The 27,153-nt window shown below is 39.7% G+C and overlaps 1 protein-coding gene across 3 annotated transcripts in view; it reads right to left on the bottom strand.

Moving 5' to 3' along the window:
- mllt3 (MLLT3 super elongation complex subunit) overlaps positions 1-27,153 on the bottom strand; it is a 58,395-nt gene that overhangs the window by 2,305 nt on the left and 28,937 nt on the right. For 2 of the 3 annotated variants that reach the window (XM_056369690.1, XM_056369688.1), the window contains exons 3-13: positions 25,248-25,330; positions 23,060-23,203; positions 21,620-21,658; positions 20,291-20,419; positions 16,071-16,649; positions 8,872-8,941; positions 7,836-7,889; positions 6,535-6,673; positions 5,794-5,890; positions 5,642-5,710; positions 3,673-3,744 (exon numbers count right to left, since the gene is read on the bottom strand). In XM_056369690.1, the coding sequence (XP_056225665.1) occupies positions 3,673-3,744; positions 5,642-5,710; positions 5,794-5,890; positions 6,535-6,673; positions 7,836-7,889; positions 8,872-8,941; positions 16,071-16,649; positions 20,291-20,419; positions 21,620-21,658; positions 23,060-23,203; positions 25,248-25,330 (1,475 nt within the window). The remainder of the gene's footprint in view (positions 1-3,672; positions 3,745-5,641; positions 5,711-5,793; positions 5,891-6,534; positions 6,674-7,835; positions 7,890-8,871; positions 8,942-16,070; positions 16,650-20,290; positions 20,420-21,619; positions 21,659-23,059; positions 23,204-25,247; positions 25,331-27,153) is intronic. The other variant, XM_056369689.1, reaches the window with a different exon arrangement.

A 27,153-nucleotide genomic window follows, 5' to 3' on the forward strand; every position in this document is an offset into this window, starting at 1 on the left:
TTTATTTCTATAACCAGAGCTGCAGGGTTTGATCTGATGAGCTTTACATGAGCAGAACAAACACTGTTTGTTCTTTAACTGACACTTCAACTCCTTTACTAAACGGCTTATTCTTTAACCTACACTTCAACTCCTTTCAAAAGCTATAATTTAATGCCTTTAAGTGCATACACTTCAGCTGATATCACAAACTCATTGTGATACCGCCAGTGATACTTTTAGTTTTTACACTTCAACACTTCAAACTACCACTTTCAGCTAGAGCTTAAACTTCAATCAGCACTTACACTATAACTGACACTTCATCTTTTTCCTGCCATTAAAGCATTTTCAGTAATTCTCTTCAACTGCCACAGAGTTTCAACTTAATGTGACTTAATTTGAGTGCTGTGAAAGGCGCTGCCAAATCAAATGTATTATTATTATTATTATTATTATTAATAATTTAATTTAAACTCAACATGGTAAGACACTTAAGATGTTTCAAGTGTTTGAGCTGCCAATTTTCTCATTTTCACAGGAAGCACACATCGCGTTTCTTCAGAAAATGTTGTCTTTTCTAGTTTCAGTTTTACCCATTTTGGGATGTTTGCTTGTGACAGATCAGATGTGAGACATCTGTTGCTTTGGCTTCGTGAAGCTGGCCTCAAATTCACTTTGACTCTTCACAGAACAGTGGAACTCAAAACAAGAGGAATCATGTTAGTGTTTCTTTACAACCTGAAAGAAGTGACTCGAACTTGTAAACTCATTCAGCTCATCAGCCAACAAGTGATTCTCTGAACAATGAGAACAAACGCTTACAGAGGACCTGGAACAGAACTGGTCCAATGCAAAAACTGACTGTGGTGCAGAGAATTTGGGTGCAATCAAATCCTGTGGTGAAGCAGTAACTGACACCTGTGCCACTAAGATAAAAAAGTAAGGGCATGTGTCTATACGGTGTTTTATTCTGGCAGGGGACTGAGGAGCGCCTCATCCCAGTGCTTGCGTTTTCTCTCTATGGCAACAGTATCTTGACAACATATCGCCACCATCATTCAGTGTCTGGCCGATCTGCTCCCACGACTTTTCTGTCTCTGTTAATGCAGTTTCTATCCGACATCATAAAACTCCTCCAAAACAGGATTCTCCTCCATTTTCATTACCAGGGTAACGAGTCTCGCTCCATCTGATTGGCTGTCTGAAGAGGAGCTGCAGTGATGACACTGGTGTCTTTCTGAAGAGTTCAGAGAATTTTATCTAAAAGCAGTTTCTCCTCCAGGCGGCTGAGTCTTCATTCACTCTCTTCTCAGTGGGAACAATTGAAAAAAGACGATGGCGCTCACAAGGTCTGAAAATGCTGCTCTTGCTTTTTAGTGTAGATGGTCCTTGGTGATTTGAAGTCTTGGCCATTAAATACCAACTGTGTTTTCAGAATCAGCTGGCTCACTGTGAACACAGTGCAGGTTAAGTAGTCAGTTTGGAAAAGGGGGGTCAACCTGATCCAGTTCACACTACAGAGCGTCTGTAGAAGGAATTGCAGCCCACGTTAATTACAGGGTAGATCTAAGTCAGATGCTCAGGCGTCACTTCACACTCATTCTCAGTTTCATGACTGTTCAGGATTCGCCTCGACTGGAAACAGCTACAAAACTCCTGTAGTCCCACTGTCTACAGACATGCCATCTGCATTACACTTCTCTGTGTGATCCAATATGCGGTCCCCACCAGTGAGCACAGAGGCTGATACTTAATCATTTCCATCTCTTGTAACAGGAAATAGAGCCAGTTGGTGAACTGCTAGATTAGCTTGATTACTGTGGAGTTAAAGCCGTGTGCATGAGCGACGCCGCTCTGGATGGGATTTCGTGTTTTCCTTGGAGCCAGACGTCTTGTTAGGGGAGCGAGGCAGGAATTGGCAGCCGCCGCTTGGAAGATCCATTAATGCCGTCACATGATAGGCCTCGAGAATATGAGCAAGAAACATGCAATCTCTAAAGTGGAGGGAGGTCAACCAAATAATTCATTGCTTCCAGATGAAGCCGCAGATTACAGCTCCTCCTTTAATCCAATGCAACAATATCACCATGTCCTGATACTCTGATGACATCAGTGAAAACTGTGGGAAATGTTTTTTTATTGGCAATGTAATTTGACTGAGTCTACACATTATATTTACTGAAGGAAAACAGCTTCCACTTAATTACCATCAGTTACTGATGTAACATGGACAAAGTCATATTACATCAAGGGATTTCTAATGAAACTACAATGTTTAGGTGTTTGAAGTACATTAAGTGTAATAAGTTGTACTTGCATCACACTGCATCTTATATGTTCTTTCGTTCGTTTGGCGCCTCACATCTGGTCAGGAGCTTTGGGTATGGAGCGAAAGAATGAGATTTCAGATACAAGCATCTGAAATGAGTTTCCTCCTTAGAGATAGGGTGAGGAGCTATGATATCCACAGGGAGCTTGGAGCAGAGCAGCTGCTCTACTGGCAGGAGGCCTCGGGGTAGAACCACAACACCTCGGGATCCCCCAGGAGGAGCTGGAAAATGTTGCTGAGAAGTAGGTGATTTGGACCATTTTTTGTGGAGGGTGATGCTAACTACAGAGTTGGTCTACAAAAGATACGTCATCCCTGCAGCTCTTGGTGATACTGAGTGGTGTTTGGTCTTCGGCTGAGCAGACAGACACTGGAGGAAGGTGGAAGTGACCAGACATTTGCAGGTCTGAATATGAATGCTGGGCTCCATAAATCCTCGGGTGGCGCCATAAAAAAACCCCACAGGTCTTATTCTTCTGATGTTTTTGTCAAACAGATTTCTGGTGCATTACTGCCACCTTATGTGTGTCAGACTCTCATGTTCACGTTCATTAGTTGCAAACGGATAAAACATGAGCGTGTTCAAGGAATGCTCTGTTTTAGCGAGTTCATGCACAAAACTTTTAACATGTAGATGAAGCATTCTGGGAAACAGGCAAAAGAGTCAAACAAACAGTGGGGAAAGTCCGGCCCCCTCCATCCACCCTGCTGAGCAGACAGAGACCAAAGAGTCATTCAGTTCTACTGTACTATGACACACGAGAAATGTCTTCAGCTCATATTAACAATAAGGTTAAAGATGGAACCAGAACCAGCAGCTGTACGCAGAGATCAGCTTCAACCACCAGTAGCTTCCACAAACGACTGTGGTCCAGGACACACGTGAATTCACTGAAATGACCACGACTGCCATTAACACGTCACAGTGTTCACTGATCACCTGGCAGCCCAGTAATGTTTAAATATCCTCACGCCCACGTGTCTGTGCCTACGGTTGTTGAGCGTGTGAAGTGAACTGTGGGAGAGGGTGCAGTCCGACTCACCGGGTGTAGGCTGTGGGTATTAACCTGAAATTCCCAACAACCTCTGAGCTGTGGCTGAAACTGGTGAGTTCTGACCAAATGTTTTATTTGAGAATTTTAATGACACCGTCTCACCACCTGCAAATGTTCCACTAAAACAAGTTTCCCTCTGCACCATCACTGCATTCGGCGCCGCTGAAGATGATTGCGATTGGTTTAAAGAAATACCAAACAAACAAACCAGCAATAAAACGATACAGGGTGCAGCTGTGGAGAGAGGGCTGAGAGAGCTCATCACAAAGGTAAGTGACTTGACATCTGTTGACAGCAGCAGCTCACCTGTTGCAGTATGTGGCCTTCTCTTAGTGTCATCAGTCTTTTGTGCAGCTCCACCAGCTCATCCAGGTATGCCTGGAAACACACAGCAGCGAGGGGTTAGCTGAAACCAGCTGTTAGACACAAGATGATGAACATGCGTCTAATCCAGATGTGACCCCCTGGCCGTAACCCTAATACACAGTGGGGAGGTTGTTCCACAAAACTCTTCTTTTCACTGGACTAAAGAGGTTCTGAAGTGTTAACTGTTGTCTAAACAACAACATTTTATAATTGTCTAAAATGGGCAAAATTTTAATTTAAAATGTGGAACTTTCTGATCAAAGACTAAGGCAATGGGGCGTCGTGTGGCGTAGTGGTCTAAGCAGGCGCCCCATGTGTAGAGGCCACAGTCCACGCTGCAGTCGGCCCCGGTTCGAGTCCCGCATCGCACAGTTTTTGACACCCGGTGTTACGGACACCAAAAAACTACCAACAAAGGATTCAGGTCAAAACGCAGCACATCATACATCAATGCTAAACCAAAGAATTAGACCACATCTTCTTACACTATCTGAACAAAGCAGTCAGTTGTCAGCGGAGGTGGACAGTAAAAAAGTAAATTGACGTGAGCACTGTACTTAAGTATATTTTTCAGTATCTGTACTTTAATGAGTATTATTTTTTTGTAAAGTTCTGACTTTTACTCCACTACACTTAAAGACAAATATTGTACTTTTGACTCCACTACGTCTCTATGAAGTACCTTTACTTTGAAGTCATGTCATGTTCGAACCTGTCAGTGTCGTAACAATCGAGACGTTAGATAAAGATGAGGCAGAAGATTCTTCACTGATCTGAAGTCTGTGTTTGAAGGTTTATAAATAAAGAAAGATTCATTTAGTTTGAAATGTTTGCTGTGTTTACCACGACCAGACTTCATCACTGACTAGAAATAGAAATATAAAAACAACAAAGGCTCCTTATGTTGATTCAGTTGTGTTTTTATGTCCATGTCTACAGTCTTCGTATCATATCTTACAGTCTTTTTATTTTCCAGGTTCTACAGTCAGTCAGTCAGTCAGACAGTCAGTCAGTAGGTTGATTCAGAGTCATTAGGTTCTGTAAATGTGTAACAATACAAACATTAAAATCAAGCAGTCCAGTACTTTAACTCCAGTAAACGTGACGGAACAACTTTCACTGGTATTGGAGTCATATTTGACCAGGAGGATCTATACTTTGACTCAAGTAAAGGAGTAGAGGACTTTTTACACCTGTGAGTATCAGCACAAATGTTTTAGCTTTGTCATTTGACTACAGACAATGTGGTTTATTTCAGAGGATTTCTTTTCTTTTCTGGACAGCCAGTTGTTTATTTTTATGTGCTTATTTATTGTGAAGTTTATTAGATGTGAAAGTGGAGAAAGACAGAACCTGCTGGGAGATGATGACATGCTGGAATCAAACTCTCTCTGCAGTCTCCCCCAAACCATTTTATTTTGTTTGACAGTGTCACATATATTTTGTGTTTCATCTTGTCCTAGCTCTTCACTGAGATCACATGATGTGATCCAGTATTCACACCCATGACAACATGTTTCTTATGGCTGCACCTTTCAATCAAATACAGATATTCTAGATGGTTTTATTTCACCTAAATTCAGACATACCTGCTCACACTGGAAGCTGTGGAGTCTCCACTAGAGTTGAAAATAAAGTTTGATATGCAGCATGAGTTTATACTGATGAGTCAGTGGGTGTGAGACGCTAAAACGTTTACGCAACAAGCTTCAAACTCGAGTCATGGTCAAGTATTTTAGAGTCGTTCACAGTGTTAGAGCCGTGCTGTGAGTCGGACTGATGATTCAGGATGAAGCCGTTTAACTTGCATTAAAAAACACATCTATCTATTACTATGTCTGAATCATTTCTTCCTGATAATATTTCCTAATCTTTAATTCTGAAATAGAAAAAAAGAAGGTCTGTGTACCTTGTCACAGTCTATGTTCTTGTTCTTGTCCTGTTTGCTCTGCTTGGTGGGACTCTTCACCTCCAGTATCTGACAGGGGGCAGAGGAAACAGGGTCACGTACCTGTACACACAGTCAAACACCTTATGGTACATGATGTAATACCACCTTACCTGGTTATTAGTAGTCTTTAATAAGGGCGGGGCCTCGTTGTGGGAGGGGGTCGAGGGCGAGGAGCTGTCACTCTCACTGCCATCACTCAAACTGACCCTGGGTGGATAACCAAAAAAACACATGGTTCAGTACATCAAAACACACACACTTCATATGCATTACACATATTACACACTCATTTCATCCACTGCCAGTACAGAAATATTGATTGGTGCAACTTTAAATACTCAAGGGAAATGTGGGAACCTCTGTTGATAGTCATATTTACATGATCAGCAACATTACATATAACTGAGACCTTTCACTAGGTTTCATGTCTAAATAATATAAACAAAAATATCTAAATATTTTTGTGTGTTGTTTCTGAACCAATTCGTCTGACTTCAGTTACTGCCTCTAAACACGGATAAACTCGCTTTGGAGCTTCACTTTTTTCACTCTCTCTAGTTCCCTCTGCTCCAGATACAAACACACACACCTCCTCGCCTATGACACACATGCAGAGGGTTTTCTGGATGGGCGGTGGAGTGTGTCTGTGAGAGGGAGAGAGTGAGAGGAGCCAAACGCCAAAGAGAACTTAATGCCGGTGTCTTAAAACAATTATGTGACAATTTATACTTGATGTTCGTGATATTGTCATTCACAACATCCCAAATGGAACAAATTGCAATACAAATTCTTTACATTGCCCACCTCTATGAAGAGGTCAGTTAGTGAACTGATTGTGACTGTTTTCTGACCTGCGTTGGTGGTGTGTGAGGTGTGTGTGTGCGAGTCGCTCCATGTCAGAGTCCATGTCGTTGTCATCATCGTCCTCTGAATCCTCGTCATTGTCGTCTGAGTGCAGATCCTGCATCACTGACTGCAGCGGGCCCAGAACTGTGTGTGACACAGAGCACAACAGACCACACTGGAATAAAGTTTTTATTATTATTATTTCAAATAAAACACTGGTGAAAACATGCATAAAGAAGCAGATCATGCTGTATGGGGGGGTTGATGGAGGGACGGTGCGGTGCAGCTTGTGCGTGCAGGAAACTGGAGGTGATGAACTGCTGCTGGTTTTATCCCCACTTCACTTTTAAAAGCTGTCATTATGTCATTATTTCATATATATATATATATACACACACACACACACACACATATGTATGTATCATGAAAAGAACAGAACAGTGTTAGTTCATTTCTCAGTATGTTCTGACTTCTCCACCCTGTCAGTGACTCAGCCCAGAACCCATTGGTTCATACTGAAGGTGGAAATCTTAAAAACAGCTCATGAATATATAGTTTCATTTTTTAAAAAGGTTCAGTCGCTTCTTAAAACATATGGTCAGTAGTTTTTGACAAACTAGAATCATTGCCTCCGACAAACAGTCCAGCTCCATGTTACAGACTCATGTAATATATATATATATATATATATATATATATATATATATATATATATATAGTGCTGACTTCAAAGGAACATAAAATAAAAGTGCAATTCTTCACTAAATTGAAATGAGTATAAATATTGTCGAGTGAATTTCAATAAAGACTATTATTACTATAAGGGTACTGATGGAGTTCTGGCACACGGTGCAGTGAGGTCTCAAGTTCAACATGTCTTGTGAGGTCACAGTGACCCTGACCTTTGACTACCAAACTCTAATGAGTTGGTCTTTAGGTCCAAGTGAATGCTTGTATAAAATTTGAAGAAATTCCTTTCAGCAGCAGATTAATCCACATTTGTTGCTCTAGTTGAATTTTTGATATATGTGGAATTGAGTTAAGATAAACTACAGTGTGTGTGTTCATGGTGTAGAAACATGTCACCCAACACAACAGTGTGGCTCCCTGGTGTGTTTTAATAGCTTTTGGACAATGAAAGCAAGAATAAATATGTTCACGTGTCAACAGTGATGGGGCACCAGACCCTGCTGACATTACTGTAAGGAGATGCATGAATATTCATGCAAACAGGCAAGCATCAAAATGTTATCCATGCACATGTGACCAGGCTGTGGGGGCCTCACAGGTCTCAGGGGAGCATTACCTGTGTGGGTGGTGGCAGGAAGAGCCACCCTCTTCCTGATGATGAAGTCCACCACTGCACCCAGAGAAGATTACAAACACACAGAGGTCACTCTCAGGAAGAGAAGCTCCACAGATGCAACAACAAGTCCCACATGGGACTCACCTGATCCTGTTGGACTACTTCAGTCCATTTCCAAAGAGCTTTCTTTTTCTTTTCCACAGTTTTGGACATAATTTCTAACAGCAGTGAAAAACATTCACTGCTCAGGTCTGTGGGCTGCAGCCACATCAAAGTGCAACAGTCCAACATGCTTTAAACATATGGCTGTTTATCAAAAGGACATATTTGGAAGTAGAAAAAAAGTTCAAGTCAAAGTCAGATGGTTTTCTGTTGTTCTGTAATATCTAGCTCTCATACAACTTCCTGTCAGGATCATAATATCACTGTTTGCCTTTGTTTTCACTTTCAAGCAGTAAAACAACAAACATCTAAAAAATATTATAACTTGCTTTGTGAAATGTTGCATCTGTTGCTCATAAAAAAAGTTTCTCAAAATGTTTTTCTTTTCTCTCTTTTCACATAAAATTAAAACTTCATTTAATAATGATTTTTAATGTAAAATTACAACTTAATCTCACAATATAATGGACATTTAGTTTTGTTCCCATAGAATTAAAACTCGATTTCATTATGATGCGAATTTACTCTGGCAACATTTTCAAAATTGTATGATTAAACTCTTAAAAACTCCCTATCAGTGACCCCATTAAAACTTATTCATAACACCTCAGTATTAAAACAGCTCAGTAAAATGTTACCAGAACAAACAAGAAGAGAAAAAGACTTCAGGCTTTTTGTTCAGGTCAGACTTTTGCTCTTGTAAAATCTTGTATTTCCTGCCCGTCTTATAGAAAGGTTATAAAAACATAATAAAGCTCCATTATGTTCTGATGCTTCATATGAGCCACACCTGATAAGTATACAGATAATTTCTGACTGAAATACACAATAAAGATGAGATCCGCTGTAAGTTGAGTGTGTTCCAGACACTAACCTTGTCGTTTGTGGTGTGTGGGCACGAAGCCTGAGCTGGAGCTGGAACTGGCTGGACTGGGCTGTTCAGACTGGAGGAAGAAGAGAAAACAACAGGTGAGAATATGATACACATGACACACACTCACCACAATCCAGTGTTTTGTGCAGATATTTGAAAAGTTGACATTGGACCAATTTCATCTCCTCTGAATTTCTTTCTTTTTAGGAGCAGCTGCATTAGAGAATCTCTCGTTCCTGTCAGATTATTTATCTCATTTACAAGTGAGACCTAAGTACAGAAAATCAAATAAAATCAAATAAAGAAAAATATTAATAGCAGAGTTTAAAGTTTTTTTTTTTTTAAAGAAAAGATATAATGTAAAACAGTTACACCTTATGTCAGTAAGACTTCTGATCAAATTTTTGAATGCATGTCAAGTTTCAGTCTGCTCTGTAAATTATTCCAGACAAATGGACCGCGATATCTGAAGGCTGTCCCACCAAGATTTGTATTTATTCATCAAAAGGTCAAAAGGTACAGAGGTGCGGACATTAAAATGAAGTTAACTACGACTTTCAAGGTGCATTCTGGCAGAAAAAACATCCAATTACAGATTAAAACTCTGATGTGCGCCACTAAAGGCGGACAAACACTAAATGTCACAGTCTGTATCTTTAATGAATTTACTTCTGGAATCTGGGTTAGTTTTGGATTAATTCAATTGTGGTGCCATGTTTCGTTCAATTCATTACCACACTGACTTGTGCCTCCGACTGGCCTCTCCATGGCAACAGCAGCCACGGCTCATGGGTATTGTAGAAAATCATTCATTAGATTTCAAACATGAAATAATCAAACTGGGGTGCACAGCATAAACCTGACTGGTACATTACCCAGGAGCTTCCTGTGTTTCTAGATTACGTGACATGGAGAGTATTGTTTAACTTTTGTATATCTTCAAGGACATTTTTGTCCTTTTCATTTTTGATTTTGGAATTTCAAGCTCAGATCAACACTCAGCACTGAGAGGACAAAAACGTTGTTCAAAACCCATTTAAACTGCAATCTTTGATCCCTCTGCCATTACAGCATAAAATCAATCATTCTATTTGATTAGGCTTTTATTCTGAAGTCTTGGCTAGAAAATTGGAGTTTTTAACCATTGTACCAGATGAAGTCAGATTTGTCCTATGAAGTAAATAGCTGTCATTTTCCTGGTGTCCACAAGGGGCACTGCTGCTCTGTTATGGAGCACTGTACATAACTGGAATAAATATATCTGGGTGTGTTATATGGATACCAATGTGGAGTGTATGTCTGTATCGGCCAATTTGTGCGTGTGTATGCGTGTGTGTCGTATACACTTTCACCCACTCACACATACATACACGTGCATGCGCTGGCCTTCAAACTCAATTGAACATTATTCATTATACTTCATAGGTGCAGTACATTTCTGTATATGAGTTATAGTGAGCTTTTTAGGGTGTGTGTGTGTGTAATGAAGGTCTGTGCATATTTGTAGTGTGTACTTCTGTGCCTACATGCAAGTGTATGTGATTGCATGTCAATATAAGCCAAGAGCAAGTGGTTCTCATGGCGTCATTTCTCATGATAATCAACAAAAAAAATCTTCTTAGCATTTAGTAAATGAAAATTAATTCAATGAACTGGAACTTAAAGGGTTAATATCCTGAAAATGAATGAGTTTTTGGTTGTTATGATCAACGCTGATGTTGGTTAAACAAGCAATTATGTGAAAGTGGAAAATAATATGAATATATAATATTTTTATTGGCAGTTTTTAGATGCAGACATTTTTGTTCTCAAAGGAGTTCAGTTTAATGTTTTAACAGGATGCACAAGGGTTGAGGAAATGGGAAAATACAGTATGAATGCAAACACTTCCTGAACTAGCTCCTCCACCCACTTTACAGTAACCAGCAAAGTCTGAATGCACCAGACTGAGCTTCATAGTTAAACAGACACTCTCAGGGACACCACCAGCTTGTCAGCCATGTTCGTTCTCTGCACTGATCCCAGGTGAGCTCACGTCTGAGAACGGGCAGAGCTCCAGGTGCTCAGCCGATTCTTTTTTACCACATTCCTCACATTTGTGTTTCTGCCAGTGTGTGTGTTCACTGCTGAGCCGCTGCCTGCTGGTGAACAAGAGCTGGAAGAAGAGCTTAACAAAGCTTTTGGTGCAAGGTGAACGTATCCAAATAAGGCACATGGTCTCATCAAGAAGAGAATTGTGCCCAATAAAAAAAAAAAAATGATATGAGACTTCCTCTCAGACATTTGGAGGCCACTGTGCTGTATTGCTGGAGGTCAGAGAGAAGTAAAACCTCCACCACATTTAGTTCATTCCATTTAGAGACAGTTGAGGAAGCCATCAGACTTCATCATAATTTAGCTTCCTCCTTTAAGAAATCTGATGGGACCAACTCTTCCTGAGTACAAAGCAATGTTTTTTACAGGCCCATGAGAAATGCTGCTTAACTTGCAGAGGCAGACAGGCTGTCCTCTGAACACACTGGCTCTAAAGCCCCGAATTGTTGATGATGCAAATAAATGACAAGTAAATGCATTTTAGGCATCAACATTAGAGATGCAAATGCAAGTTACACAAACATTTTGTAACCTTTCTTTAATGGACAATTCAACTATATGTTCATAATAAAACATCAACTATTAACTATTAAAGGTCCACATAGTCTAAAGGTCTCTGTCCATGTGTTGTTTGATTATAAAGCAGCTCTAGCTTCTATATTAATACTGTGAAAGAATCAAAGCCTCAGTCCACAGAGAAATGCTCACAGCCTGTATTCAGAAGCTGAGCCTTAAAACCAGCTGTCAGCACTTCTGTAACTTTGTGATGTCACAACAAAGCAGTCACTTCAGCCACACCCCAAGCCCCCGCCCACCTGGACCTACCATCCAACACTTGCAGGATTTGGTTTCTCTGAGTGTTTACCTGAAATCTGCTATATCTTTATTGGATCACTCAGAAAAAAGTCTCAGAGCCTCCCCTCTTCTGATTGGCTCACCGACCTGTTGTTACTAGAGCTCCAGAGAGAAGCTTGAAAGAGGACATGTAAAACTACATTGAGAAATATGGAGCTTTAAAAGACTAGGCTAAATGCATTCTCTCTCTCTCTCTGAACAAGGGTAAATGTTTCTCTGTGGATTTTTTATACTTTCACAGTATTTATTTTGCACCTCAACCTGCTTTATAATCAAAAAACATGTGGAAATCTTTTTTCACAGTATGGGACGAATTGAATATGAAGTCAGCAGCTGCGTAGCCTGCTCTAAACTGGCCAGTTCTAATCACTTTGATACCAAGTCATTTGACACTGCCTGTCCTCTTCAAAAAAAGTTTTTAAATGTGTGGATACCTAATAAATTGCAAAGAGGATGCGGTAACAGTGCTCAGGGGAAGACGGTGCTTGGCTGCAAATTAGATGGACACATCTTAATAGTAAGATGTGCTTATCTGGCCCCTGATTTGTTCACTGATCTGAAGAGCCTTGAAATTGAATGTAACTCACTGCCTCGACTCCAAGCTTTAAGCATTGTGGTTTGGTATAACAAGACAGGGTTTATTACAGATTGTGTTTCTGTTGGGTAGTTCAAATCCAAAAGCTCTGGAATCAGGGGAAGGTCAACAACTAATCAAGTGCAGGATTTTCTGTCAACTTGTATTTTCTGAATTTGCTTTCTGCTAAAATCATGTTGGCAGAACCGAATGAGGCAGACTGCAGCACCCTGACAGAGTTCAATGGAGTTATGTTCCTTTAGTAAAAAGTATTTGGGCACATTTTGGATGTATTAAAGGTAAAGGGCCAAATTTGATGCATAAGAAGATATATTTGTGATTTTAAGAACCAAAAACCATCTCAATGTAGTTTTATATCTCCTCTCTCAGGAAGAGAGGAGGCTGTTCTGATTGGCTGACTGTTTTCTGAGTGATCCAATAAAAATATAAGATTTCAGGTAAACACTCAGAGAAACCAAATCCTGCGTGGGTGGGGTTTGGAGCGTGGCTGACATTTGTTGTGACAACACAAAGTTCCAGAAGTCCTGACGGCTGGTTTTAAGGCTCAGTTTCTGAATACAGGCTGTGTGCATTTCTCTGTGGACTGAAGCTTTGATACTTTCACAGTATTAATATAGAACCTAGACCTGATCTATAATCAAACAACACATGGACATCTATCTTTAGACTGTATGGAGCTTTAATAACTATCCCTTCAGATGAAGGTGAAGTAAAGTATGAATATTAACCACACCATCACCCAGACACAAATCTAAACCAAACTAAAACACTAACTAATGAGCTGAGCAATCAACAGACATTCAGCCAGTTTACAAAACCTCCAGTCAGTTCTGGCTGGGTGAAGAAAATGACTCGATCCACAGTGTTGTGGTTAATGATGGAGTGTAGAGGGTTTTCTCCACTGCTCGTGACACAACATCAGTAACAGCACAGCACTCTCTCCAGAACAATGACATTTATCCAGTAGTGGTGGTAGTAAAATAATAATAGTAAATCACACTTTGATTTCATTGTTCTCCGTGACATGCTGCCAAACTACAGCAGTTAGCTTTTCATAAGAATGAATGAATGAACGGATGAATAAACTGTGTTTTGTAAGACCCATCCCTCATGGAACTATTCTGGTACATAAACCCACCAGCATCCAACAGCACAATATATCAACCTCATACAAATTTGAACAACTGACAAATAATGTCCCAGTTATATATAATATAATATATAATATTCATATATTACAGTAACCCTAACCCCTGACCATTCACACTTTTTCTTAAGCAATAAGTTTTCAATTTTGGACTTTGTCACATTTCTCCTGCTCATTGTTTTTATGCTTTTAGCCCCGACCTCCTCCACCTCTGGACTGGAGAATCAGATCAGTGTCAATGTGTCTGTTTGAGAGGACTGACACAAAATGCACTTCTTGTTATGCAAACCCAAATTCATGAAGGAGTATGCTGCTGCAAACCAGAGCTTCCTGAAAAAACAATTTGGGGAGAAACGAGCGACAGAAGAAACATGAGAGAAAAAGAGGACAAGGGAGGACAAAAGGCAGAAGGACTTCAATGGACGTCACCTCCTGCCAACAAACAACTCACAGCTGGTCTGTTGGTTTATGGGACAGCTTCTTCAGAGTGCCATAAATCTTACCAGCACTCCTTTTTAGGGCTTTTGTCTTGCTTTACTCAAAGCCACCAAAGCAGCCCTCTTCAAAGACAATAAATAGTCTTTAGCTGCAGTTTACTGGCATCAATCTAGCCTCTTCTCCTGGCACAGTTGGGATGGCCCAAAAGAAATGCCAGCAAACAAGACTGCTGACCAAGACTATTTGGTTTCTCCTGTCTAATTCAGCAGGGGCTGTCCAAACAAAACTATTTTAATGCGAATGAAGAAGCTTTTCAGTTTGACACTCAATTCAAACAAAGCCATTTACACTGAAATGTTGTGGATGGCAACACAAACGCACTTTAAACTTCTGATCTTTTTCACTCTTGCTGCAGTAACATGGCGACACATGGTGGAGCATTTAAAGTTGTAATATTTTTCTGAAAAATGTCATCTACTTCACTCAGACCGACTGTGTCAGGTGGGTTTTTGTCGTTACTGCCCAAAGAATATAAAATAAAAAAGAAAACTTTTTACTGGATAGAACCATTCAAGTTATTTCACAAACCGATTGCTAAATCTTAAACTCACTTTGCTTTATAACCAACCTTTAGCTGTACTATTGACAGTATTAAAAAAAAATCCCTTTTGTGTCACACAAGACTCATGAAAATACTTCAACCCATCTAAACTACAGGCCTCTGTGATCAAACTTGTACAGGTGACTCCTCTGCTAAAAACAAGGTTTCCATGCTAACACGCAGCAGCCTGCTTTCCCTTCATGTCATCACCTACTCCACATTTCCTCCTCTCTGCTGTTTCTGGCCCCAGCTCTCAGAGGAAAACACTGAGATCAAACAAGTGGTCACATGAGAAATGAGAGCGGCGCGCTCCTTCGGTCCGGCGCTCGGCCACCGGGGTTGCTTGCCTGAGGAGAATAAAACACCTGGCATTTGTCACCCCACATCCCCTTTACAGCCCCCAGTCCCTGTGTGGGAAAACTTAAAAGGCATTTACATACAGCACAGACAAAAACACAGGTTCTGCTAGTGCTAAGTAATAACTCCCCTGCCTAAATATGCTGCCCCTGTCAAAAGATACACAAAGACTTGCGCTTTAAAGAAGCTCAGAGAATAGAAATGAAAACACTGTTGCATAAAAGAAAAGTGCTGGAAGCATGGGGATTTAGACCTTTCTTTTACGAACGTGCAGCCTTTTTCTTCTTTGAAAAGTTAAAAGGATTAAAGGGGAACTCTGTGCTATTGACTGCCACGTCTCCCCTTTCTCCTCAGGTGTTGTAAAACCATAAATCTTTCTTGTCTACTACTTGGCTTTAAAGCAGCCATTCTTTATGGGGAGGTTCTCCAACAAATGTATGGGACCAGGCAACCCAGTTAAATGTCAGCCTATTCATGAAAAGCACCAATGTAGACATGAAGTTTTCCAATCCTGCTCTTGAGCTGAAGCCAGGGGGTCAGCACATTTTTATGTCTATAATCAATAATTTCACAATACAAACATATTTAAAATTGATAAAAATCTGTTGTCAATAAGATAACAAAACTGCATCTCTTAAGTGTATCTTGTTGTGTTCACTTCTTGTTTGGCCACCCAGACGCATGCAACTGAACTCCCACCAGGTTTATTGGTGCCCACCCCTTCTTGCAATTTCCCTGCCTAGCCCCCTGGAGTCCACCAGACCACCACTAAAGAAGATTCTCTCCCTGCAGGTCATTTGACTTTACAGCCCTTCAATACAGAATAAGAACTGACCACCAACAAATACTCCACCCTGAAAGTTCCTTGAAGAACTGGACACCTTTCCTCTCCTGATCCCCCTTCAACTTTTTTCCCAGTAAAGTGGCCTGAAAACAACCCAGTCCGACATGGTGGACTCAGCTGTTTCCTCCACGATAATACAAAAACAAAACGAAACATGGGTTTCCTTCGTATAGCTACTTCATCAATCAAATCACTTTACTCTTCAGACAGACCAACAACACTCATTCTCTTAAAACCTCCAACAAGTAAAAGACGATGCTCTACTTACATCTGATTTGGTGGACTGGTCCTCCATATCAGAGTCATTGGGATCCACCAGTTGCTGGAATGGAGGAAGTTTTGAAACCTTCCTGCGCTCAGTCTCTTCACCATCTGGTCGTAATTTATTTGTTCGAATTTGCGATCTATCCTTCAACAGTTTATTATCTGAATGTTGAGCATCTGAACCCAACAGCTGCTTCCCCGATGAATCTACAAATCCCTTTTTACGTTTTTTGGCCGCATGATCGTCGCCATCAGGCGCGGACAGACGCTTGTTCAGCCCTGACCCGTGGGTGATCCCCTCAGTCCGATGCTCCTTGGACAAAGACTTGGGTTCCTTGAAGCCCATCTTAGGATTGATATCTCTAAGTGGCTGGTTCTCTTTGGGTTTCCTGGAAGGTTCTTTGGGGGCTTTGCTGGTTTCCCAGCTAGAGTCTCTGAAGGCACTTTTGGGTTCTTTCAAGTCTTTTGGGGGCTTGTCTTTATGGTCCTTGGAAGGTTTGTGGAGTTTGGAGAAGCTGCTGCTGTTGGTGCTGGTGGTTGTGGCGGTGGTGAGGAGGGTGGTGCCACTTCCTTTGGAGCCATCCTGTGGATTAAAGCCAACAAATGAATAAGGTCCTGCACAATGTAAGACATGTCCTAAAGAAGAATGAAGAACTCAACAATAAACAGGCTTAGGTTACCTGGTACCTGACAGAATAAAGTTCTAACCTATTTCTAACTCTTTAACCAACACTTAGGATGTTCAAGCAGAATTACATTGAACCATATAAGCTACAAAAGCAAAAAACTTCAGCTCAAAGGGTTATGGCACAAGGAACTTTAGGTCAATGGGCAATCATAATAGGGTAAGAGCATGATTATCCTCTGTGAAACACAGTTGTGTGAGGATGCTATGGGCTGATAATAACTGATATATAAAAGTGAAGTGCCACTGAAAATGAGATATTTCAAGCAGTGTTCAAATCCTACTTTACAGCAGGAAAAATGCATCTTCTGACTATGTTATCCTCTTGCTGTTTGTGTTGTGTTGGACTACATGTACAACTTTTAAAACGCATGGTCCCAAATGACAAAGTGAGCAAAAACCAGGCAGCTAGGTCAAAGGAAGATTAATCCTCTTCCTTTTACACAAGAGAAAACATGCATGCCACCCTGCAGTTTGGCATTACCATCTGTGAAAAGAGGTCCATTCTTAAGAGAAGCTCAAAGGGGTCTTCTTAGTCCCCATCTATAGGCTTAAACAGCAAACTCAGGGCTTCTTTTGAGCAGTGCTGTTCAGTTGGGTGAAGGGGCCTTTTCAACAGCCACACATGTGCAACCTTAAAAGTGGAGCGAAGGGCAATGTGGAGAGAGGAGGAAATGCATTCGTTCTAACAACGGGGGCCATTTGTCCCCGGGTCTCACCTCAAGCCCCCTTGTCAATATTTCATCAATGCAGTAAACCCATTAAAGCAGTCTAGACGATGGGGTGTGTTACAACTCTGCCCAACCACCACTAAAACCTTTCATTTTGTCTATCTGCTGGTGACCCCGGGACCCCAGGATATAAAGCTGCCGGCTCACTCTAACCTCCAGCGTGCTCCTCCACTGCAGTAAACCCATTTCCCTCCCAGAGCAGCCTGACATAAAACTGCCTCAGTGCTGTGGAATGGACACACAGTCTCTACAGCCATCAACATTGAGGACATCACTAAAATGGCACTTTTCAACAAACCTTTCAGCACCATGACACCAGCAGGTTAGCAGGTGATGTAAATCTCTGAAGGGCCTACAATAATAACAGTTAGGCATGTCAATTTTATTAATTACCTCCTTTGTAATAAATTAATCGTATATCCAATCACATATATAAATATTTGCCATGAGAAGTTAAATAGTGTACCAAATAATTCCTTTCTTTGCAATATCGAAACCATGTAAACTGTGTGAGTTCCTGTCAGAAAGAGTCAGCACAAGATCACCTGCCGACTCCTCATCTGACCTGTCTGAGCGAGAGCTAAAGCACTTACAGACCGGACACAGCTTGATGACATCCTGTATCACAGTGTCAAGGGTGTTTAAGTGTGATTAATCTGCGTTCCTTTTTTTTAAGCATTATTTTTCTATAATTAATAAAAATGAACACATAATTTTGACAACCCTAATAATAATAATACATTAGTTGTAATAGTTCCAACTGAGAGCACAAACAACTACTGAATTTTACATTCTAGGTACGTATTCTACAAGAGAACTGAATTATGTAATGTACCCTTTCTAATATATTTAATTATGATTTATTATAGAATTATCTATTATCATATCACACAACTTTTTTTTAGTACCTTTCACAGAATATAAAAAAAATGCCTCAAGATATATAATGCTATGCAATATCTATCTAATATATATAATTTTTTTTTTTTTTACTTCTATGTTATTAATTCTTTTATTATTCCAGCTCATTTTACATTCATGCTTTTATGTTCATTTAATGTGTTTTCATATGAAGCGGTTAGTGCAAGTCAGTTCTTAGTTGTAAAGCAATTTGGGCTGCATTTCTTGTATGAGAGGTGCTGTACAAATAAGGTTTATTATTTTTCTTATTATATTTGTTAAATTAATTTTACCTGGACCCCCTTATTTAGCAATAAAAAACGATTGTTTTTAATTCAAGTTTTTGCTGAACTGACATTCTCCCATGCTGATCAACAACTGTAGCAGCAGAGGTGACTGAAATGAGTGAAACAAGAATCCCACTCTTAGTTGCAGGATGTGAGGAAAGATTATAGGTTTTTGAAATATGTACAGAAAATCTCATTACAAACATCACTGTGAACCATTTAAGACTTTTATAAAACCTTTTTACAGTTTTTGAGGATACTGAATTGAATTCTTAAGACCTGCAGAAATATCACATATTTTATATTATGCCTCTATAATATATATTTTTCTATTTCTATCATATATATATATCATATTTACTATCTCATTCTCTGTATACATTTCATATGTCAATATTGTAGTGAATATTACATATATTGTAAGACATTTACATTACATACATTTATCATATATCAACATTATTATTCATATTTTTATACCTATATCCTATATTATATTACTATATTATATCGATATCAGTAATAATACTACTACCACAGTTCTACCTAATGCAGTGCTGCACTTAATATTTCTGTACGTCAACATTTACACAAAGATTTGTACAGTTCATATAGTGTGGGGCATTTTAATGTATATAATACAGTTTTTGAATGTAAGTTTTCTCATTGTTTCAGTCTTTATATCTTATGTATTTCATTCATATGTATTCCATGTAATGCTGGAACATGAATCTCACCCCTGTCAACTTATCTGAACTTATCTTAAATTCACAGTTTAAATTTTGTTTTTCAGGTATGGCAGTGTAATAATGAGACTTTATCAAAAATTTATTTTTGATAAATTGGCTAAAACTATAGTATTTAGAAGTTTTTGTCAAATAATAATATTATTTAGTACAAAATATCAATATCAAATGTTTCCAGAGCGATAATTTTTAACATGTGATGTAAAGAGAGGGAGGGAGGGAGGGAGGGAGGGAGGGAGGGGTGTATGACACAGAATGTATGTGACCTCCTGCTCCACCAGTAATTCATCACACACACTGTGTTTAGACTGGAAACCTTTTCCATGTGAAATGGGCCTCTCCTGCCCCGGCTCCTAAATGACACCATTTAGAGGGACTAAAAATAACACTGAATGGAAACAACATGCCACTTTATTGACACACATGATTTAGTGTTGCACGAGATAATATCTTCAATCTCACATGTAACTGCTGGGCCCATCAACTCCATCCCACCCTCCTCTTCACTAATTCTGAGTCACTTAAGATTATTGTCTAGAAATTTGATGCATATGAGACTTTAGAACACATTAGAGAAAACGAGGGGCATCTTCACACCCTCAGGTCTTCAGATTCACAGCACTTCTCTGAGTCAGTGGAGTCAGTGCTTATGGCTGAGCAGCAGCCAAGATATAGTTTGCTTAAGACAAAGTTGGATGCCTTTGAAATCCCAGAGTTTAAATATGTTGGACGTCTTTGAACGTGCCAAATATGTGGGGGATTAGGGCCTGGAGACTTTGAAGGGGTCACAGAGTATGAGAGCTGGGTGGGGCCCGAGAGCAGATGCAGAAGAGAAGGTTGTTTAGCTCCAGGCAGGACCTGGAAACAACACTGACCTTTGACCCAAGGAAGCTTTTGCTCTTCTTTGGGTCGGAGAACGTGGATGTGAGCGAGCTGTTGGGAAGTGTGGGCAGCTTCAGGTGCTGGCCAAACAGTGAGGTGGAGCCTTCCTGCATCACCATCACCTGCCACAGGAACAGCAACAAACCAAGGTTACTACAGGTTCCTCTGATTAAAAAGAGTTCAAGAGAAGAGCTGGGTGTCGTACTTTTAGGTAGGTGTGTGTAGCAGCAGGTATCAAACCTCTAAGGTCAGCTCTGTTCCTAATCCTGTTAACTTACTCTCTGGCCATTTATTAATAATAATTTGAAAGGAAATTGTTCACCACTGGGACTCCTAGTCATAATTAGAAGCAGTAGTGAAAACCAACACCAGCTCATTTTATAAACCGATACTGAACTAAATCTTTTGTACAACAACAACAACAACAACATATCATCTGCATATAAAGCAATTTTGGTTTTGAGTGTATTAATGGTTCGTTAATGAGTCAAGATGTGGTTAGCCTAGCTTAGCATAAAGACTGGTGGCAGGGGGAAATGGCTAGCCTCAACACATATCTTCCTTTTTTAACAAACAGAAATATAACACTACGCCCAGCTGTTGTTTTCCCGGAAATAGTTAGAACCATAACCACAAACTGTCCTTTTACATTTTTAATTTGGCATGGATTAAACAAACAACATGTTAATTGGTTAGCATTAGGAGTGTTTGCATGTTTTCTTATTCTCCAGCTTTTAGTCTTAATGTTAAGCTAGGCTAACCATGTACTGACTTGGAGAGAAAGTGAAAAAGCATTTTTCTTCTAAAATACATTTAGTATTAATTAACCAATTACCTCCTCTTCAACCACGAGGTATGGTCACAACTTCCCTTTCCTGAGTTAGTGTTGAATAATGGCCAGAGGTGTTTTTGCAGAACGTTATGATGTCACAGTGAAGTTGACCTTTGACCTTTTGGATATAAAATGTCATCACTTCAACATTTTATCCTGTTACACATTTGTGTTAAATTGACCTGTGGTGGTCCAGTATGAAGGGGTGGTTTTTACTACACTTCAGAGTAATGAATGTGTGATGAATTAATTGTCATTTTCAACGTGAGGATTAAACACACTCAAATGTCTAAAACTGCCTGTTTCTACTGGAGTATCCTGCAGTAATTACAGGGTCAGAACAATGGCCAGAATAAGTGAACACATCAGAGTTGCTTCCATGGTGAGGAACATGACAGTAAATGGCCAAAGGATAAAAACTCTGGTACCGTCACCTGAACAGAAATCTGAATCTGCATCCATGACTTCAAATGCATGTTGGAAATCTTACTTTTGAGTCTTCTGAACTTCGTTTATGAGGATCCCGCTGCTGTGAAAGAAACAACATGGAAGGGCAGATATTTATCATCTGCAGTTTGATTGTATAAAACAAAGGTACAAAGAAATGAAACACAGCTAAATAATAGTTTATTATTGTCTCTGTGGTAAAGTAATTTAGAATGTAATCTACTAGGACCAGAGACTCTCAGTGATGACTCTGCAGCAGACAATGGAGAATTTGAGTTGTGTTATGGTCTATATCAGCACTTGAGGGGGGTGAAGGGCAAAGTAAATAGAGAGCACTTAGCTCTAGTCATAAAACCCACAGACTACAGAGGCTCTCTGGCCAGGGACCAACTGACTGACTGCATCTGACACTGAGGACACTGAGGACACTGAGGACACAGCTGAAGGTCTGATGCAAGTTTATCACAGCTTTAACAAGTACAGAGAGTTTTACTGAGGAGATGAGGTAAATGTATTCTGTACTGTTTAATAAAACAATACTAAAGCCATAGAATCACATCATCTCTGTGTTCAAACAAACTATATTGCAGAATTATTTCTCACATAAACTGATGAACACTGGTCAAACGATAAAGCAGCCTGTTCGGAGCAGGAGAACAGATAAGACCAGTGGTTAGGTTGCACCTCCTCTACTCTAACAACATGACATAATCTACAGCTGCTAAGAGCCAAACAGGAGTTTTACTCCATGGAAACATTTTTACTCCTGACAGAAAAACATGTGATTGTGCCATTAATACACTGACAGTGAGCTCATTTATAAAATTGCAATGATTAATTAAAATGTGATTTTCATGGAACTACCAAACCAACAATGAAAATATCACACTAACAAATTACCTATGACTTATTCCTCTCAGTGCCACTGAGCTCTACAAACTATTAAAAACACATAAATGAGCCACACTTTTGCACTATTGTGATACAGTCCCCAACAAGTGCATCATTTCCCTCTCAACGGCTGTTTTAGGAAATTCCTGAACCTTTTCTTTTTTTTTTCAGATGAGACTAGATTTCAGATGCTGTTTTTAAAGTTTTATGTCATTAGGTCATTATGACATTATGTCGTCAGTAGGAACCAAATAAGTTGAGTGCCATAGAGCAGAGAAGACAGGAAGTGCTGAGAAACAGACGTACACATCACTGGTTTGGATTTTCCGTCGCCAATAGGATAAAAACATAATCGTACATGAATGACTGTTGTTAAGGGATCCTTAGTGAGTCATCTGATCTCAGTGAACATCAGTTTGAGGCAGCAGATTTACTGAACAACAGTAAAACTATATCAACCTGCACAAGAGAGTTTCTGAACTCCATTGGTTTTCCTCGGAAAAATAGAGATGAAAGTTTTTTCCACAGTAGCAAATGTCTGTGTTGCATTAAGAGATGTCACTCAAGCCCCAGCCGCCCCTCGCACTCCTACCCCTCCAGCTTTCAGTAGCTTCCTACGAAACTCCTCCGTTGGGTTGTTGAAGGTGAGCTTCTCACAGCGGAGATGATTGACAGGTGGGTGGCCCTCCAGGTGGAGGAACAGGTCGTAGTCAAAGCGAACTTTCTTCGGTTCTTCCTGAGGAAAAGTGGTGATCATAGGCATAGAGGGGCAGAGAGGAGAGCAGTCAGATTCAAACTGTGTCACATGAAGGATCAGATCCAAGCTACCATGTTGTACCACACAGGTGAACTGGTTTCTGACAGAGTAACTTCCTCTGGTTCTTCATAATGACAGGAAGCTGATGAATCAATATGAGCTTAAGATCCCTCAGATTAAAAATGTGTTAAGTAAATTGACAGAGTTACACTAAATGTTGTCACATGTTCCTCTATTTTGAAAAAAATGTTCTGCATATTTAACTCATCCAAAACTAAAGACCAGACCAGGTCCCTAAAAGTCTGATGGTGCTGTAAACCTGCAGCACATGGTGACACATGAACCAACAATCATGCAGAAATATGATATTGCTTCTCCGAGCTTGGGGCCCATTCACAATTCTGATTAGTTTTTTTTCTACAAAATGCAACAAAACTAAAACATGACTGAAAACAGTATTTCATTTTAGGACCGTCAGCACCAGGTTAATCTCATGGTGATGAGACGTTAGCCTGACATCTGCAGACAGCTGCTAATTAGCATTAACTACATGGTAGTAGAGACCAAACATTGATCAGTGACTTCACTAAGGATAAATGTGTCGTCAATAAACAGCTTTAGAGTCCTTCTCCAGGCTGTTCCTCTCAGATGTGAGAGTCAGACTCGGCTTCAGACAGACGGTGGCACCTGGAGTCACCATGGTCCCAGAGGAGGACTCGTGACAGCTAATGTACGCCCACTTGTATTTGGAACATATAAACTCAATTTTACACATTGTGCAAAAAGAAATAATTGAATTAATTCAATATATACTGTATATTCCAGCTCTTCCACAGCAGAAACATTACAGGGAGAGTGTCCATGGTATAAAAAGTAAAATCTACGACTAATGACTAATTTATATAATCTGACCAAATATATTGTCATATAGTCAACAGTCACAAAACATTTTTCAAAAAACATGGCATCAAAAACAAACTGTTGACACTGAATGAATCATCAAAATTATAGTATTATACTTCAACCTCACTGTGCACAAACAATGGGAATTCCAAGTTCTGAAGCATCCAATCCAAACACCCCAGTGCTTCCCAGGGTACTCTGTTTCCCTAAACGCCTCACATGCAGACTAATGCAGACATGCAGCATAATGTATTTGTCTCTTATTTTGTGTATTTTATATTCGTAGTAGTGTATTGTGACTTGCAATGTTTTATGTTTTGTTACCTGCCCAGGTGCTACGGATGTAAATTTGCATTTTTGCTACAATCCGACAAGTTTACATTGTGTATTTTGTACCGATTCATTAACAACCTTTCAATTAAAAAAAAAACAAATAAATTAAATAAATCAGCAGATGCTAAAATTTACTGATTGTAATAAACACCTCACATGTATGCATGTGCAATTTATTCATTTATTCATTACAGTTTTGCTCAGTCTGGCCTGCTGCTGAGTCAGACCTTCATTTCACTGCTTTGCTTACTGTACATTGAACCTTGACATTTGACAAATAAAACTGAATTACTGTTTAGTGTTTAGTTATATACAATTATATAATAATATTCAAAAAAATCCTCCCACAAAAATATCTTATATTTTAATATTTGGGCTGGACTGTATCGAGAGGTTCCATTTTGGATATTACCCAAGTCTAATAGGCAGGTGCTACAATTTACTGACTGTTTCTAAACTATGGTGGCCCTGCACTGCAACTTAAGGGGACACTAAAAAGTCTAACAATGAAGAACTACAAAAATATACTTCTGGAGTTAGTTTTGAAAGGATGTAGATCCACATGTTTACATTTTGCAAATATTTTACAAAAATTTTAGTTTCGGGTAGTAAAGTTTTAAAAACAGGATCTGGGGTAACGGCCTACAGCCTCCTCACTGAAAAGCCTTGTTAGCATAAAACCTTCAAACAACCGAAACAAACAGATAGGGGAAGGGGAAGAGGGAATCCAGTGTTTAATATGTAAAACACAATTTAGATTTCTGGTGAGAGAGACTGGAACATGTACCTTGTTTTTGAAGTAAACTTCAATAGGCAAGATGAAGCCTGCGTATCCAGACTCCTCCACTTTGTATGGTGGATCCTTGCAAACTGAAATGAAAGAGAGGTTTACCATTACAGAGAGGTCATTCACATACAACACAAGGTGACTCACAAAACAGAGACTGGTTTAAATTCATTTAGTTCTGTAAAATGCAAAGCCAATCACTGTGGAGTGCTCAGCAATGACCTGTGTGTGTGTTGTGATGGAACAACAGTCTGAAACATTTTCATAATTATCACATAATCACAGGATCGAGACACAGAAACCAGTTGAACTGTCGTGTCACTGAATTTCCTGCAGCTCCATTCTCACGAGATCTCATTAACATCCATTTCCACTGCCTGTGCTGATGTATCAATACAAAGAAATGTGCTTTAAATTAGAACCAGGGCCTTTAAAGCTCATGAATCCGTCCAGCTGATGACAAGGTGAAGACTTCCTCCCTCACCCTCATGGGCTTTTAAAGACAAACAAGCTTCACTAGAGCTCAGGTGTTCCTCCCTGGAGGTGTGTGTTTGTCAGCCCCAGTCCCTGTGGACTCTGCACAACAAACACCAATTAAGTCCACATAGGTAGGGACCTGAGTCTGTTTACTGGAGGAGCAACAGATGAAAGCTTAGCTTTATTTTCAGATGTTACTTTAGTAAGCGCCTGAAAGCAGAAAGTAACAACAGTTACATCAGTAATCACACTTAATGTGATCTCTGTCAAGTTCCTTCCAGTGGGAAAAAAAAAGTTGAAAATGTTTGGATTCATAAAAACCTTTTCCTCAAAATGCACTGCTTTGTAAAAGAGGATAAGGAGTCATGATGTCAGATGAGTCTGATTTTAAATATCCGACGTGAATGGATCAATGGTGCTGAACCATAGGTCCATCACAGACTGTTTGCAGAAATTACACAAGGATGTGCAAACAGAGAATCGTATCCAGAAACTCTGGTGTCACACCTGCAATATATGATAAATTGCGTATTTGGATCCACGTAAGAGTTTCATACACAGTGACAATACAAATGAACATCACATATAAACTAGGGCTGCACAATTAATTTAAATATTTTCAAAATCGCAATATGGCCAAGTGAAATATCCAAATCACAGGAGCTGCAGTTTTTCTGACAAAGGTGAAATGTGGCACAACATTGTTATGCATTGTTAACACCATAAGTGCCTTCTCCAGACGTAAAGGAACATTTTTGTTTGGTACAAGACCAACAAAAATCACATCATCATCATTTTGAAATTTTTTTCAGAAATGCAAAAACAATAATTCCAACTGAAATCGAGATTAATATCACAATATCTGCCAGAATAACCGAAATATGATTTTGCATATTGTTCATCCTTAATATAAACTCACATCCACACTGGTAAATGGACTGCATTTATATAGAGCTTTTCTGATCGTAGCAACCACTCAAAGCATTTTACACTACAACTCACATTCACCCAGTCACACAAATTCATACAGTGCTGTCTATCACACACACTGACACACACCGATCGTGGACTGGAGGAGCCAGGAATCAAACCTCCGACTGTCTGATTAGCAGACGACCAGCTCTACCTCCTGATCTGCAACCGCCCGATAATGACAATAGCATCTACACTTAGAGTAGTTAAGTGAAGATGTTTTCACAAATAGTTTTAATTCATCAATTAACTTCATACAAAGTGCAGTGAAAAGAAAACCTAAATTAGACCAGTATTTGCTGTCACCCCCCCCCCCCCCCCAGTACACCTAGGACTTCAAAAATGTTCGATATCAGTACCAATACACAGATTTTATCCAATCCATTTTAAACAAAAGAAAATTACAATATACACTACTGTACACATTTTAATTTTACAAAACACCGGAGCGCTGATC

The sequence above is a fragment of the Seriola aureovittata genome, chromosome 23, assembly GCF_021018895.1.
Source record: "Seriola aureovittata isolate HTS-2021-v1 ecotype China chromosome 23, ASM2101889v1, whole genome shotgun sequence".
Lineage (NCBI taxonomy): Eukaryota > Metazoa > Chordata > Actinopteri > Carangiformes > Carangidae > Seriola > Seriola aureovittata.